The following is a 15,330-nucleotide window of genomic DNA, read 5'->3' on the forward strand; positions in this document are numbered from 1 at the left end:
ATTACCCCAGAGCCCTCTACTCCAGTTACTTCTTTCCATTTTCACGATATCGTGAGAGAGGCAAAAAGTAGAGAGGTTTCAGCATTTACATTTTTTCCAAGGCCAGCTTTTACACAGAGTCCTTTTTTTGTTGTTGTCTGACAAGTAGATTGACATTATCTACCAGAGTTGGTATTGAGTAGAAGTATTCTAAAATTTCCTGTTAATATCTTCTAGATAAAGAAGAAACACTTTTCTTGATGTTCAGCAAATGTCTTCAGTTAGTTTGACCAAATTCGTTGAATCTATCCAGAGTAGAGATACAGTATAGCCATTAATATTTTCTTAGGAAACTCCCTATGTATCAAGAATTCAAAATGACTGACTCAGGTTGGTTGGCCTTATTATGTGTGCTATAATTTAGAAGCAGGTATAAATCAGGAAACATTTCAGCAGAATAGTTGGAAAACTAGAATCAGACCATGTTTTGTCTCCTAAGCTAAACTTGGGACGAAAGTGTCTACTTACAAGGTGAGGTCATGGCCTCCTTACCAATCCTGTGTGGGTAGCTTCCCTGTAGAGATGTGGGACTCTCCAAGCTGGAGCTGAAATGCAGTTTGTAGATGGTTTCCGAAGAAGAGGCACGACTTTTATATGACATTTGAATGGGTGGACAAAGCCAGAGATGCTTGTGTATTTGGATATCTCTATCTCAGACACCTTAAAATATATTTTTTTTAAATTTTATTTATTTGACAGACAGAGATCACAAGTAGGCAGAGAGGCACGCAGAGAGAGAGGAGGAAGCAGGCTCTCTGCCAAGCAGAGAGCCCGATGCGGGGCTCAATCCCAGAATCCCGGGATCATGACCTGAGCTGAAGGCAGAGGCTTTAACCTACTGAGCCACCCAGGCACCCCGACACCTTAAAATCTTATAGAAAGACAGGAGTTCTCCAAATCGGAGCCCCCAACAGCTCTTGAACTGATCACCTTTAGTTCTTTTCTAATATTATAGAGAAATTCTGGGACTGTTGCTCAAAAAACCCTATATGGAAAGTTATAGAGTTATCTGGAGAGAAGATTCCTTTTTTAATCTTTTGCTGGCTACATAACCATGCCTATCTGTAGAGGTCCACAGAGTTCTAAGCATAGGACTCCACATGTTGTCTAATGCTTTGCTGTCACTTTGTTGAAATTATTAATGATAATATAAATAAATATTTATAAATATTATAAATAATATATATAAATAATATATATTATATATTATATATATATATATATATAAATAATATAAAATAGTTTTTGAAGAAGGGACTCTATATTTGCAATTTACTCTGGGTGTCCCAAATTATGTTCTCCATTCTTTTCCTGGGTTTTACTGAGAGAGGACCAACTTCAGTCTCTTATTTGCCCTTGAATACAGTATAGTGCCAAGCAATGTCATGAAATAATTGTCATTGGCCTCATCAGGACTCATGCCTAGAGCTAGGGATAGGGAGAGGCCTCTGAAACTCCAAGGCTGCTATTCCATTTAGGGATGGGGGAGCTGATACTGAGCATAAAACTAAGAAGAACTTAACAATTTTTAAAAGTTTTTATTTATTTATTTGAGAGAGACAGAGAGAGACAGAGAGACAGAGACAGAGAGAACATGAGCAGGGGCAGAGGGAAAGGGAGAAGCAGACTCCCTGCTGAGCAGGAAGCCCAATGCAGTGCTCAATCCCATGGCCCCAACATCGTGACCTGAGCTGAAGGTAGACGCTTAACCAGCTGAGCCACCCAGGCACCCCAAGATGTAGTTCTTTAAAACTTAATGAAAAATGACTGACAAATGAAGATGTGACAGCTAAAATGTTACAACTTACTTTGTTCTATGGACTGCGACTGATTAATTTACAATAAAATATTGACCCCTCACTGTGTTACAGTGTTGCCATAGTAGATATTTGTTGGATGAATAAATAACAACAGGTTGTGTGCTCTTAGCTACCATTCAAATAACTTAGAATCAAGTAGTATGAATGTGTGTGTATGAATGATATGAGAGAATGACCCAGTAATAGGTATATGTAGATATCAAAATTTAAAATTTGGCAAAGACTTTCCCAAGAGACTTAAATTGTATTGAAAATGTTAAGTCTGGAATATGTGTAATTGTATAGAAAATATTAAACCCCAGTCCTCATGCATCTCCTGGTAGGATTAGCTAGGTCTTACTTATCTTTGATAATTTATACAGTGTTGTACTAACTAGGCACTCATATTTTTTGCCTGTGCATAAACTGGCAAGACCTTGGGTTACCTGTGTCCTTGAATATGTCTGTAAAGGCTTTTTTTTTTTTACAAATGCCACAATTGACTCATGTGTTTTACTTTGTCTCATTGATTTTCTCTTATGAGAAATAAAATAGTTTCCATGTTTGTATTCAAAGATGTTTACAGAGTTACTTAAGAAGACCACATACTCACAGAGATTCCCTGTCTTTAACTTTGTGTTCCTTCTTATCTTTCTGGAACCTTCTTATGGATCTCCCTAAGTGCACAAAGTCCTTTCAAATTGGTTTGTCCCAGAAATCATTGGGACAAAATGTAACTTTCCGTGTAAGTTATCTAGAATAGAGAATGGCTTTCATTATTCCATTCTGCTGATGTAGTTCTGACCTATGCTGACTTTTAGGTACAGCCAGAAATAGATAAGATACTAAGCATTCCCAATCCAGATGGACTCACAGTAAGGATAGTAAACCAATTTTAATAGCAGATTCACTGTTTTCTTTGAGAAAGTTTAATTTTTGCCAATCTTGGAGAAGCAGCTCTATTGCTAAATCCAAGGAGATTCGTCAAAATATTCTACAATGAATGAAGTAAAATTTACAGTGTTTTAAATGGGACAGTATCTTTGGCAGAATCATATACAGGAAGGGAATAGGTTATGGGATCAGAAAGACCTGATTTCAATTTCAACTCTACAGCTTAACATTGTAACCTCAAATACTTTCTCATCCTCACTGAATCTGTCTTATCATCTATAAAAGGGGAATAAAAAATCATTCTCATAGGATTATAGGAAGGTTAAAGAAAGTGCTGTGTATAACGTACCTAGGAAATCCAGCCTAGAAGGTACTCAAAGATCTTTTATCTATTTTCTTATTTTAATTGTTTTAAGATAAAAAAATAAGTAGAAATGAAGTTTAAAATACATTTTATATTAAGAGACAACTTGAATAGAAACATAATTTATTTAGGCTTTGGTTATAAACTTATCTTACCTTATCTTCTCTGAAATATCTATTTTTCTTGCTGATGATATCAACGCTATTGATACAGAGGATAGGGAGGGCAGCCCCTCCTTATTTACTTTCAACTGCTGCACTATAGTCCAGAGGGGAGTCCAAGATAGGAATGAGTCTGATGGAAGGAATAGGGTAGGATGACTCAGTAAGCCATGGTAAGTTCTAGGGAACAGATAATTAAAAACAACAGTTGCAATAATAGCCATCAACCTTAGTGCCTTTGAGTCTCAGATATGCTGGCTTATTCATATCTATGTCTATCTTGTTGAATAAGAAAACTTAGTGGAAGACTCTGTTCCATGTAATCTTCCCATTCATGCCATGAGTAACTACTGAGTGTCTACTATTTGGTATCCCAGTGATGTTATTTCTAGTGACATAGATGAATACTGGAAGTAAGTAAATAAATAAGAAATAAGTAAATAAATAAACAAACAGATGGAAGACAAGATTGTATGAGGCAGTCCTGACACTATAATGAAAATAAAACAGGATTATTGAGGGATGTAGGAGCACGATGGATGGTATACTTATGGGAATGGGAACTTCCGCTGATGGGAATGGGAACTTCCGCTGTCCCGTGAGACAGAAATATCTCTTTTTCTTTTGTACAGCACACATTGCCATGAACATAGACTAGCATGCCAAATATGAGTTACCTTACTATCTTGTGTTTTTCAAATGATTTCTCAGTATTCAATGGTTTCTTTGGCTACTGAATGGGGGTAGGAGGTGAATTAGCCTTTTAGTCATCTCATCACTTCAAATATAGTTTATCCTCAAGTATATAAACTCCCAAGCTGTGAACCTTACAGAAAATCATGTAATATGAAATAAATGATAGCCTGTGGTCACTATACAAGGGTGTGTTATCTATGGATATAAATTCATACCTTGTGATATATCATTACATAATTTTCAATAATCATAATCTTTTCCTTTCATGGGCCGTTAGGAATGATCTTCTTTAAGATCTGTTTTAACATAATACCCCCTTTTGTGTTAGCCTAGGGTGGCTCTAAATAGAAGTTACTCAGAACACATAGGTTTGGAGATCTGGATTTTTCCGTAGAAAGGCTCTGCATAGCTGGGCAGATGTCTTAGACTTTCTAAAATTGAGTTGCCTTATGTATAATATAGAGGCAGGTTGTGAAAATGAGATAATTGCAAATAAGAGCCTCTGAGTACCTGTTTTGGTATCTGGCACAGGCTAGTTTTCAATAAATGCTTTTCTGAGATTGAATTTTCCAGAGATGATTTCATATTTTTGATGGAGTACAACTCTTACTCTCAGCTCTTTTAAGTAAGCATCTCTTCTTGTAGCACAGTACATACAATTAGTCATTTTGAAGTTTGCTGTCTGCCTGTGCTCCTCTCCCACACTTTTAATGAGTTTTAACCTCCCTTCTTGAATGACTTGATTGTCATATTCATGAAACTTGTACAGAACCCCCCACCTTAGCTTTCACGTGAGGCTGAATTCATGTGTCTCTGTGTCTATTTAGGTTTGGTCTGAGTATTTTAATTGGGATTTTCTTCCTCCCCAATTCCTTTTTTTGCCATTTTGTATCTTGAGGAGTATCTTGAGGAGGTCCATAAAAAACTTATGCCCTTAAATTCTTTACTGAGTCTATCCTAGGGTCCAGCATGCAGAGAAATTCCACATGTCATTGGTTGCCTTTGAAAGTCGAAAGTATTTTGAGCTGCCCCACTGAGCTCAGCACACTTTGGCTTAGATAATAAAAACAATGGCAAAATGTGTCTTTTCACAAAGTATGAGACTGAGCTAATGGCTACAATCTGGTCATTTGGGGGAAAGACTTCCTACAGAGTTTGGGAAGTTTTCAGAGAGGTTTGAAAACAGAGAAGTGAGATTAGGAAGTGCACTTAGGAGACCAGGGAAGGAAGTGAGAGGATCAGAAGTAGTCTGAGGTGACCTCTGTGAAGAAAGCAGAAGAGGAGGCTGGGAATCCTCTGATAGGTTATATTACAGATCAAAGGGTTAGTTTGGCTATTTTATCAGAGATGCAGCCTTATTTTTTTAACACTGTTTTTATTAAAATGAAATCAGCCTCAGGTTTGGAGAGGTTTTTCTTTTTATTTCTTTTGGAATTATATAGTTATCAGAGGAGATGTTTCCTTTCTTACTGGGCTCCTCTCCCTTCTTGCTTTTCTCCCCCCTTTCAACACAATCAGAATTAATACTTTTACTGCATTTCCAAAACCTAAAGATCGTGTTCAAATAGTAGCTTACTTAAAAAAGAACCAAAGTTTGTCTCCCTCCCAATCCCATCTTGTTTCATTTATTCTTCTCCTACCATAAGTGACTCTTAATCTCACAAAACAAACTGAGGGTTGCTGGGGGGGAGGGGGGAATGGGAGAAGGGGGGTGCGGTTATGGACACTGGGGAGGGTATGTGCTATGGTGAGTGCTGTGAAGTGTGTAAACCTGGCGATTCACAGACCTGTACCCCTGGGGATAAAAATATATTATATGTTTATAAAAATTTAAAAAAAATAAATAACCAAAGTTTTAATTATCTCCTTTTAAAAAAATATTTTATTTATTTATCTGAGAGGGAGAGAGAGAGTAGGAAAGAGAGAGAGGGACAGCATGAGTAGGGGGAGGGGCAGAGGAAGGATCAGGACTCCCTGCTGAGCAGCCTCCCCCCCCCCAATGTGGGGTTCAATCCTGGGACTCCAGGATCATGACATGAGCTGAAGGTAGATGCTTAACTGACTGAGCCATCCAGGTGTCCCTAACTATCTCCTTCTTAAAGCAAAGGTAATAAATCTTTATACAAACCAGTAAGAGAATACAGAATTAAAGAAATAAAAATAGAATAGCCTCCTAAAATCCCACTACCTGCACTCATATTACTATTTTGATTTATATGACAAATGTAGGGAATGAAGGAAAAAGAGAGGCTGCGGAGGTGGTAGTGCCTGGGAGAAGAGTCAACTATGAAACAGAATGAAATTGGAGGTTCTTGGATCCTGGAGGCCTGAAAAAAAGATAGCAGAGGAGTAGGGGACCGTATTTTAATCGGTCCCCTGAATTGAGCTGGATATCTACCTGACCATTCTGAACACCCATGAAATCAGCCTGTGATATAACAAGATGTATCTGGATCTCTATAAACAGAATATCTCTGGTGGTTGGTCTCGAAACCAACTCCCCATGGAGTGGGGAGCCATGATTCTGTGGGCAGATATTGGAAGATAAACAGAAGAGGGTGGAAGGCTCCGGGATCCTGTGCTGCAGGAGTGCAAAATCATCCCCTGCTGGGACTGGGCACAGACTCACAGACCAGTAGGGGCAGGGAAAGGACTTTAGGGTAACACCCCAGCCTGAAACCTGGAGCTGCGGGAGTGCATGTGTGAACTGGGGGCAGCAGGTGGCTTTAGAAGCACAAAGGGCAGAGATGTGCCTGGACCCAAAAGTGAGGGCTGGGAGTGCTGCTGTGAGGCACACAACCCAGGACACTGCAGTTTTTTAGCAGCACAGACAAAAACAGCATCAGTGTGGCCTGGAGGGCTTACGGAAGAACAGACTGTGATTCCCTCTGTTCTGAGAGGTTTGGATATGGTCACTTCTGCTCTGACTCTTGGAAGAGACACAGAAAGCCACCAGAGAATAAAAGCTCCCCAAAACTGGTTTTCACTGAGCCTATTTCCTCCCACAGAGGGCTGGGCAACTGCCCAAACAGGGTTGCCTGACTGACAGGGCAGCAGGCCCCTCTCCCAGAAGACAGGCTGGAAGAACAAGTGGCCAACAACCCTCAGGTCCCTATAAGATAGGTGCATCTTGGGGCACCTGGATGGCTCAGTGGGTTAAAGCCTCTGCCTTTGGCTCAGGTCATGATCTCAGGGTCCTGGGATTGAGTCCTGCATCAGCTCTCTGCTCAGTGGGGAGCCTGCTTCCTCCTCTCTGTCTGCCTACTTGTGATCTCTGTCTGTCAAATAAATAAATAAAATTAAAAAAAAATAGGTGCATCTTGCTTGGGTTGTGGTCAATAATTTGGACTCTGTATATTCCCTCAACCACCGCTCAACAGAATGACTAAAAGGAAGAGCTCCCAACCATGATCAGAGACCATGATCTCTGCCATGGAACTCATGGATATAGCTATAAGCAAGATGTTGGAAACAGACTTCAGGGTAACAGTTACAAAGACAATAGCTAGGATGGAGAAAACCATTAATAGAAATATAGATTTTCTAAGGACAGAAATGAGACTTAAACATAAACTTAAAAATGCTATCAATGAGATCCAATCTAATCTAGATACTCTAAGAGCTAGGGTAAATGAGGCAGAAGAATGAATTAGTGATCTAGAAGACAAACTGATAGAAAAGGAGCAGGAGGAGGCCTGGGATAAACAGCTTAAAATCTATGAAAACAGAATTAGAGAAATAAATAACACCATGAATCGTTCCAATGTTAGAATAATTGGTATCACTGAGGGGATGGAGAGAGAGGACTAGAAGATATATTCAAGGACATCATAGCCAAGAACTTCCCTAATCTGGAGAATGAAACAAGCATTTGTGTCCTAGAGGCAGAGAGGACCCCTCCCAAGATCAAGGAGAATAGACCAATGCCCTGGCATGTAATAGTAAAACTCATGAATCTTGGAACCAAGGAAATTATCTTAAGGACAGTTAGGGACAAACATCAGAATAACATCAGACCTGTCCACAGAAACCTGGCAAGCCAGAAAGTGCTGGCAAGATGTATTCAGGGTACAAAATGAGAAGAACATGCAACCAAGAATTCTTTATCCAGCAAGGCTGACATTCAGAATGGATGGAGAGATAAAGAGCTTCCTGGAGATACCAGAAGAATATGTGACCACTAAGCCACAAGAAGGAAATATTAAGCTAGAAATATTAAGGGGGGTTCTATAAAAGGAGGAAGACCCCATGAGTGTAATAGAACAGAAATTTACAGAGACAATCTCTAGAAAGAAAAAACCTAAATTAATAAAATTATGAATGAAAGGGGAGAGATCTTGACTAACACCAAGGAAACAGAAACAATTATCAGAAATTATTATCAACAACTATATGCCAATAAATTAAGCAATCTGGAAGAAATGGATGCATTCATAAAAACCTACAAGCCACCAAGACTGAAATAGGAAGAGCTTGACAACCTGAATAGACCAATAAACAGTAATGAGATTGAAGTGGTGAGCAAAAACCTCCCCAAAAAACAAGAGTCTGGGACCTGATAGATTCCCTGGGGAATTCTACCAAACGTTCAAAGAAGAAATAATACTTTTTCTCCTGAAGCCATTTCCAAAAAATAGAAACAGAAGGAAAACTTCCAGACTCATTCTATGAGGCCAACATTACCTCGATTCCAAAACCAGGCAAAGACCCCACCAAAAAGGAGAATTTTACACCAATATCCTTGATGAATATGGATGCCAAAATTCTCAACAAGATCCTAGCTAATAGGATCCAACAGTACATTAAAAGGATGGTGCACCATGAGCAGGTGGGAGTTATCCCGGGATGCAAGGGTGATTCAACATTCGCAAATCAATCAATGCGATAGAACACATAGAGAAGAGACAAGAGCCACATGGTCCTCTCATTTGATGCAGAAAAAGCATTTAACAGAATACAGCATCCTTTCCTGATTAAAACTTTACAGAGTACAGGGATGGAGGGAACATTCCTCAATTTCATAAAATCCAGCTATGAAAAACCCACAGCAAATGTCATTCCCAATGGGGAAAAGCCAAGAGCATTTTCCTTAAGATTGGAAATATCACAAGGATGCCCACTCTCACCATTACTGTTCAAAATAGTACTAGAATTCCTAGCAACAGCAATCAGACAACAAAAAGAAATAAAAGGTATTCAAACTGGCAAAGAAAAAGTCACTCTCTTTGCAGATGACATGAAACTTTATGTGGAAAACCTAAAAGTCTCCACTCCCAAATTACTAAAACTAATATAGCAATTTGTTAATGTGGCAGGATACAAAATCAATGACCAGAATTCAGTTGCTTTCTTATACACTAGTAGTTTAACTCTAGAAAGAGAAATTAGAGAATCTATTTGCAATAGCAACAAAAACAGTAAGATGCCTGGGAATAAACTTAATGAAATAGGTAAAGGATCTATACTCTAGGAACTACAGAACACAAAAGAAATTGAAGAAGACACAAAAAGGTGGAAAAGCATTCCATGGTCATGGATTGGAAGAATAAACATTGTTAAAATGTCTATGCTGCCTAGAGCAATCTATATTTTCAATACCATCCTGATCAAAATATCAACAGCATTTTTGAAAGTGCTGGAATAAACAATCCTAAAATTTGTATGGAACCAGAAAGACCTCAAATCACCAAGGAAATGATGAAAAGAAAAATCTGGGGGTATCACGTTGCCTGATTTCAAACTCTATTACAAAGCTGTGATCACAAAGACAGCATAGTACTGGCACAAAAACAGACACATAGACCAATAGAACAGAATAGAGAGCCCAGATATAGACCCTCAACTCTATGGTCGATAACCTTCGACAAAGCAGGAAATAATATCCAGTGGAAAAAAGATAGTCTCTTCAATAAATAGTGCTGGGAAAATTGAACAACTATATACAGAAGAATGAAACATGACCATTCTCTTATACCATACACAAAGATAAACTCTAAATGGATGAAAGACTTCAGTGTGAGACAGGAATCCATCAAAATCCTAAAGGAGGACTTAGTAACCTCTTCGACATCAGCCGCAGCAACATCTTTGAAGACACATTTCCAAAGGCAAGGGAAACAAAAATGAAAATGAAATTTTGGGACTTCATCAAGATCAAAAGCTTCTGCAGAATGAAAGAAACAGTCAACAAAACAAAAAGGCAACCCAAAATTCCCAAAGAGGAATGGAAGAAGACATTTACAAATGACATGACAGACAAAGGACTGATATCCAAGATCTATAAAGAACTTCTCAAACTCAACCCCCCAAAACAAATAAGTCAACAAATGGGCAGAAGACACGAACAGACACTTCTCAAAAGAAGACATACCAATGGTTAACACTCACTCACATGGAAAAATGTTCATAATTGTTAGCCATCATGGAAATTCAAATCAAAACTACATTGAAATACCACCTTATTTGTTAGAATGACAAAAATTGACAAGATAGTAAACAACAAGTATTGGAGAGGACGTGGAGAAAGGGGAACACTCTTACATTGTTGGTGGGAATGCAAGTTGGTACAACCACTTTGTAAAACAGTGTGGCGATGCCTCAATAAATTAAAAATAGAGCTACCCTATGACCCATCAATTGCACTACAGGGTATTTACCCCAAAGACACAAATGTAGTGGAAAGAAGGGCCACATGCACTTCAATGTTCACAGCAGCAATGTCTACAATATCCAAACTGTGGAAAGAACTGAGATGCCCTTCAACAGATAAATGGATAAAGAAGATGTGGTCCAGATATACAATGGAATATTACTCAGCCATCAGAAAGGGTGAATACCCAACTTTTGCATCAACATGAATGGGACTGGAGGAGATTATGCTGAGTGAAATAAGTCAAGCAGAGAAAGTCAATTATCATATGGTTTCACTTGCTTGTGGAGCATAAGAAATAGCATGGAGAACATTAGGAGAAGGAAGGCAAAAATGAAGGGGGATAGATGGGGGGGGGGTGATAAACCATGAGAGACTATGGACTCCAGGAAACCAGCTAAGGGTTTTAGAGAGGAGTGGGGTGAGGGCTGTGTTAGCCTGGTGATGAGCATTAAGGAGGGCACATATTGCATGGAGCAGTGGGTATTATATGCAATCAATGAATCATGAAACACTACCTCAAAAACTAATGATATACTATATGGTAACTAACATAACATAATAATGAAAAAAAAATCTTTTTTTCCCTAAAAAAAATGAAAAGAAATTGGAGGCTCTGACTGACCCTGAACTGTTGGCATGGACAAAATTGGAAACCTTTGTATAATCATGTATTTTTAAAAACAGAATCCTGGTATACAAATTGTTTTGTGACTTGCTATTTTTATTTATTACAAGCACCATTCTATGTGACTGAATTGTCTTCTAAAACCTCTCTCATACAGCTAAGTATTCTGTTGTTTGAGTTTCAAAGTATTTGAAACCAATTCCTATCTGTGAATGTTTAGGTGATTTGTATCTTTTCAAATCCATAAACTGTGTGGAGATGATGATCCCTGTAAATAAATCCATATTCACAATCATGATTATTTTCTTGGGATATTTTTAGAAATTTTACAGTGCAAAAGGATATGCATTTGAAGCATATATATATATATATATATATGTATATATAAAAATATATATATAAAACATTACCCTGCCTAGGTTACACACACACACACACACACACACACACACATATATATATTTAGATTTATTACTTTTATTACCTAGGCAGGGCAATGTTATATAGATATATAGATAGATAGATCGATATCGATCAATTGGTCATTGTTTTGCCTAGCTGCGATCCAAAATAGTATTTGCTAACTTATGTGCCCATCAGCCAAGTATGAGAGTGTATTTTTCTCTATATTTGCTCAGGACACAGATATTATTCCTTTGTGAGTATTAGTAGCTTTATTTCATTGTCATAAGCACAGACACACACACACTTATTTGTACATCTGTGTGTATCAGATTTTATATCTATAAGCACTCTTACAGAATACTTATCTTATGAACATGTCAGTCTGTTATATTGAATGAGTCTGTAAACATATAATTCTGATGTATCTGCTCCTAACTGAAATTATCTTGACTCCCAGGTGCCTGTGTGAACATCACCCACAGCCAGTGTCAGATGCTGCCCTACCAAACCACGCTAACACCCTTCTTCTCGATTGTCAAAAACATGGAAGTGGAGAAGTTCCTCAAGTTCTTCATGTACCTCCATCGCCTCAGCTGCTATCAACATATCATGCTTTTCGGCTGTAGCCTCGCCTTCCCCGAGTGTGTTGGTGATGGTGATGACAGGTATTTTGGAATCAAAATCATACCATGATAGGAGTCAGTTGTTGCAGAGGTGTCTGAGAAGAATGAAATCATCCTGGGCTACCACTGTTTATTTTTGTTCAAGGCGAAAATATCCCATACCAGTCATAGCCAGTTGTAATTCTTTCAAACTGGAATTTTTTGGTGAAAACCTGGAATGCTTTTATTTCTGGGGAGAAATTATTCTGGATGTGAGATGGAGGCAATCAGTGGGGTAGCTGCTGCAGTGAGGGTCTGGCAGAAGACAGCACACTCAAAGGGGTGACTGAAAAGAGTTTATTTAAAAGAAGATTTATAGAGGTATGGACAAGTTAAGAGACTGAATCAATGATGGGAGACACCAGAGTCTCATGAAGTGATGCATTTCCGCCACGCAAGACGTGGAGGGGGAAAAGGGCAGACAGCCAGGTGGCAAGAGGTGTAGCTATGGGTAAGGGATCTTCCAACCAGCCAAGTCCTGTAAGCCTAGGCCGAGGAGCCCATCCACTGGGAGCCAACCTGTAAGCACTGCAGGAGAGAGAAGACATAAATCCTCTGACCTCACTCTACTCCTGCCCTCCCAACTGCCAGGGCCTCCCACCATCTGATTTTACCAACAGCCATTGGGCAAGGGTGTGTTATTGATGGGAACACAACAGGTGAGATCTGAAATCTCATCCAAATATTACTGGGTCCAAAATCCCATCCTCTGAAACAGGTATAGGTGGGATGCTGGGTGGTTCTTATGGTCAACACTGGAACTCAGAACAGGGTGAGGAGGGGGAGGGGTAGATGCAGAGGGACAAACAGAGACGGTCTAGTATAATATCAAATACAATTTAAAAGGATTTTCTTGGTTTGGGTGGGGAAAGGAACTTGTGAGTGAGTGTGCTTATAGATGTGTCTTGTAAGCTCTTTTGTTTTTGGAGATAAAATTGATGTACAACATTTTATCGGTTTCAGGTGCACCACATAATAATTCAGTATTTTGATATATTTCCAAATGATCATCACGATACGTCTAATTCACATCCATCACCAGCTGTAAATTTTCTTTTTCTTGTAATAAGAACTTTTAAAATCAACTCTCTTAGCAACTTCTGAATATATAATATAGTCACCATATTGTATATTACATCTCCAAGAATTAGCTTATAACTGGAAGTTTGTACTTTTTGACCATCATCACCTTATTGAAATAACATAATTTCAATATTATATTATTATACTGAAATAATAATTTTCAATAAGAGTAAATCAATGAAAAGTATGTTATGGAATTTTTAAGTTTACTAAGTATACATTTAAAAAATTTCTTTTAAAATGTGTGTTAAGTACATAAGCACATAAAACATCAATTATTTTCTGAATTAAAATGTTAGGGAGTTTTTAGAATAATAATGCTGGAATGAAATTTGTTTTCAAGTGCAAGTAGTTTCCATTTTTATTTTAATTAGTATATAAAATATGTTTTGAACAGGACGAAGGCATTTATTGTTTTCACTGGGGAAAGCCTGTATTTCCGCAGAATAAAATCTGGGTAGAATAGAAACAGTAAATTGTTTGTTAGAGAAGTAAGTAAAGAACTATGAGCAGATACTGCTTTCAGGAAAACATTTCACTAGAAAAAATCATATGCAAAGCATGCTTTCATGGTAACAAGAGATGAAGAGTGGCTGTAAAACATGGTGGTTGTAATATTTTTCTAGAGCTGCTGCAACCAATTACTACAAGCTGGGTGACTTCAACAGACATGTGTTCTCTCATAGTTCTAGAAACTAGAGGTCTAAAATCTGAGAGGGCTTGTGCTCCCTCTGGGGGTTTTGAGGGTGTAGAAGTCATTTTCTCCCTTCGCCAGCTTCTGGTGGTTTCAGGCTTTCCTTGACCTTTGGTCATGTCACCCGACGCTCTTCCTTCATCTTCACATCACCTTCTCTGTGTGTCTCCTTCGCTTGTGAGGACACTTGTCATTGGTTTAGGTAGCCCAAAATGATCTGATCATCTGAATGCTGATCTCAGGGCTCTTAACTTAATTATGCCCACGACGACCTTTTTTCCAAATAAGGTAATATTCACAGGTTCCAGCAATCAGGACGCAGACACATCATTTTGGGGTCCCTCCATTCAACACGCAGCAGTGGTTGAGAAAGCAGGCTATGGAACCATGTGTCCCAGCCTTCTGCCTTGTAAAATGGAGATTTTACAAGCCAAGTTCATGTGAGGATCAAATGACAGAGGGTACCTGGCTTTTATGAAGAGCTCAAGCAATGTTAGCAATGGCTGTCAAATCGTAGGTTGAGGAGAGGTAGTACGACTGAAATAAAGATCATAAATAGTATTCCTAACATACGCTAAATATTGAAAGGCTGCGAAAAAAATGTGGAATACCATATGGATTAAAAGAAAATTAGGTCGAATACTCAAGGCCATTTGAGTTGGATTCTTGTTCCACTTCTTCGTAATTTCAAACATTTTCACTTAATTCTCTTTTCTTGAATTTCTCTATGGAGTCATATGGGTCCATAAGTGAAACAATGAAAGAAATCTTCTTGAAGACCCTGAATTCATTTTGGTCATCCTCCTCCTTCTTCTTTCTTCTTTCTTCTTTCTTTCTTTCTTCTTCTTCTTCTCCTTCTCCTTCTCCTTCTCCTTCTCCTTCTCCTTCTCCTTCTCCTTCTCCTTCTCCTTCTTCTTCTTCTTCTTCTTCTTCTTCTTCTTCTTCTTCTTCTTCTTCTTCTTTTAAATATTTTGTTTATTTATTTGACAGACAGAGATCACAAGTAGGCAAAGAGGCAGGCAGAGAGAGAGGGAAGCAGGCTTTCTGCTGAGCAGGGAGCCTAATCTGAGGCTCGACCCTGAGACCATGACCAGAGCTGAAGAGCAGAGGCTTAACCCACTGAGCCACTCAGGCGCCCCTGGTCATCCTTCTTAATATAACTCAACCTTCACTCTCACTTAAATCAGTTGTGAAATTCTAGTTAAGCTCCTCCTAGTCTTCAGGGCACTTTTAGGTAAAATTTGTTTTTCTCCCGA

At 38.6% G+C, this 15,330-nt stretch overlaps 1 protein-coding gene across 4 annotated transcripts in view; it reads left to right on the top strand.

Moving 5' to 3' along the window:
* Positions 1-15,330, top strand: part of CORIN (corin, serine peptidase) — a 246,408-nt gene that overhangs the window by 67,434 nt on the left and 163,644 nt on the right. For all 4 annotated transcript variants that reach the window (XM_082728362.1, XM_082728363.1, XM_082728364.1 and 1 more), the window contains one exon: positions 12,093-12,300. In XM_082728362.1, the coding sequence (XP_082584488.1) occupies positions 12,093-12,300 (208 nt within the window). The remainder of the gene's footprint in view (positions 1-12,092; positions 12,301-15,330) is intronic.

This window comes from Mustela nivalis, assembly GCF_964662115.1.
Source record: "Mustela nivalis genome assembly, chromosome: 4".
Classification (NCBI taxonomy): domain Eukaryota; kingdom Metazoa; phylum Chordata; class Mammalia; order Carnivora; family Mustelidae; genus Mustela; species Mustela nivalis.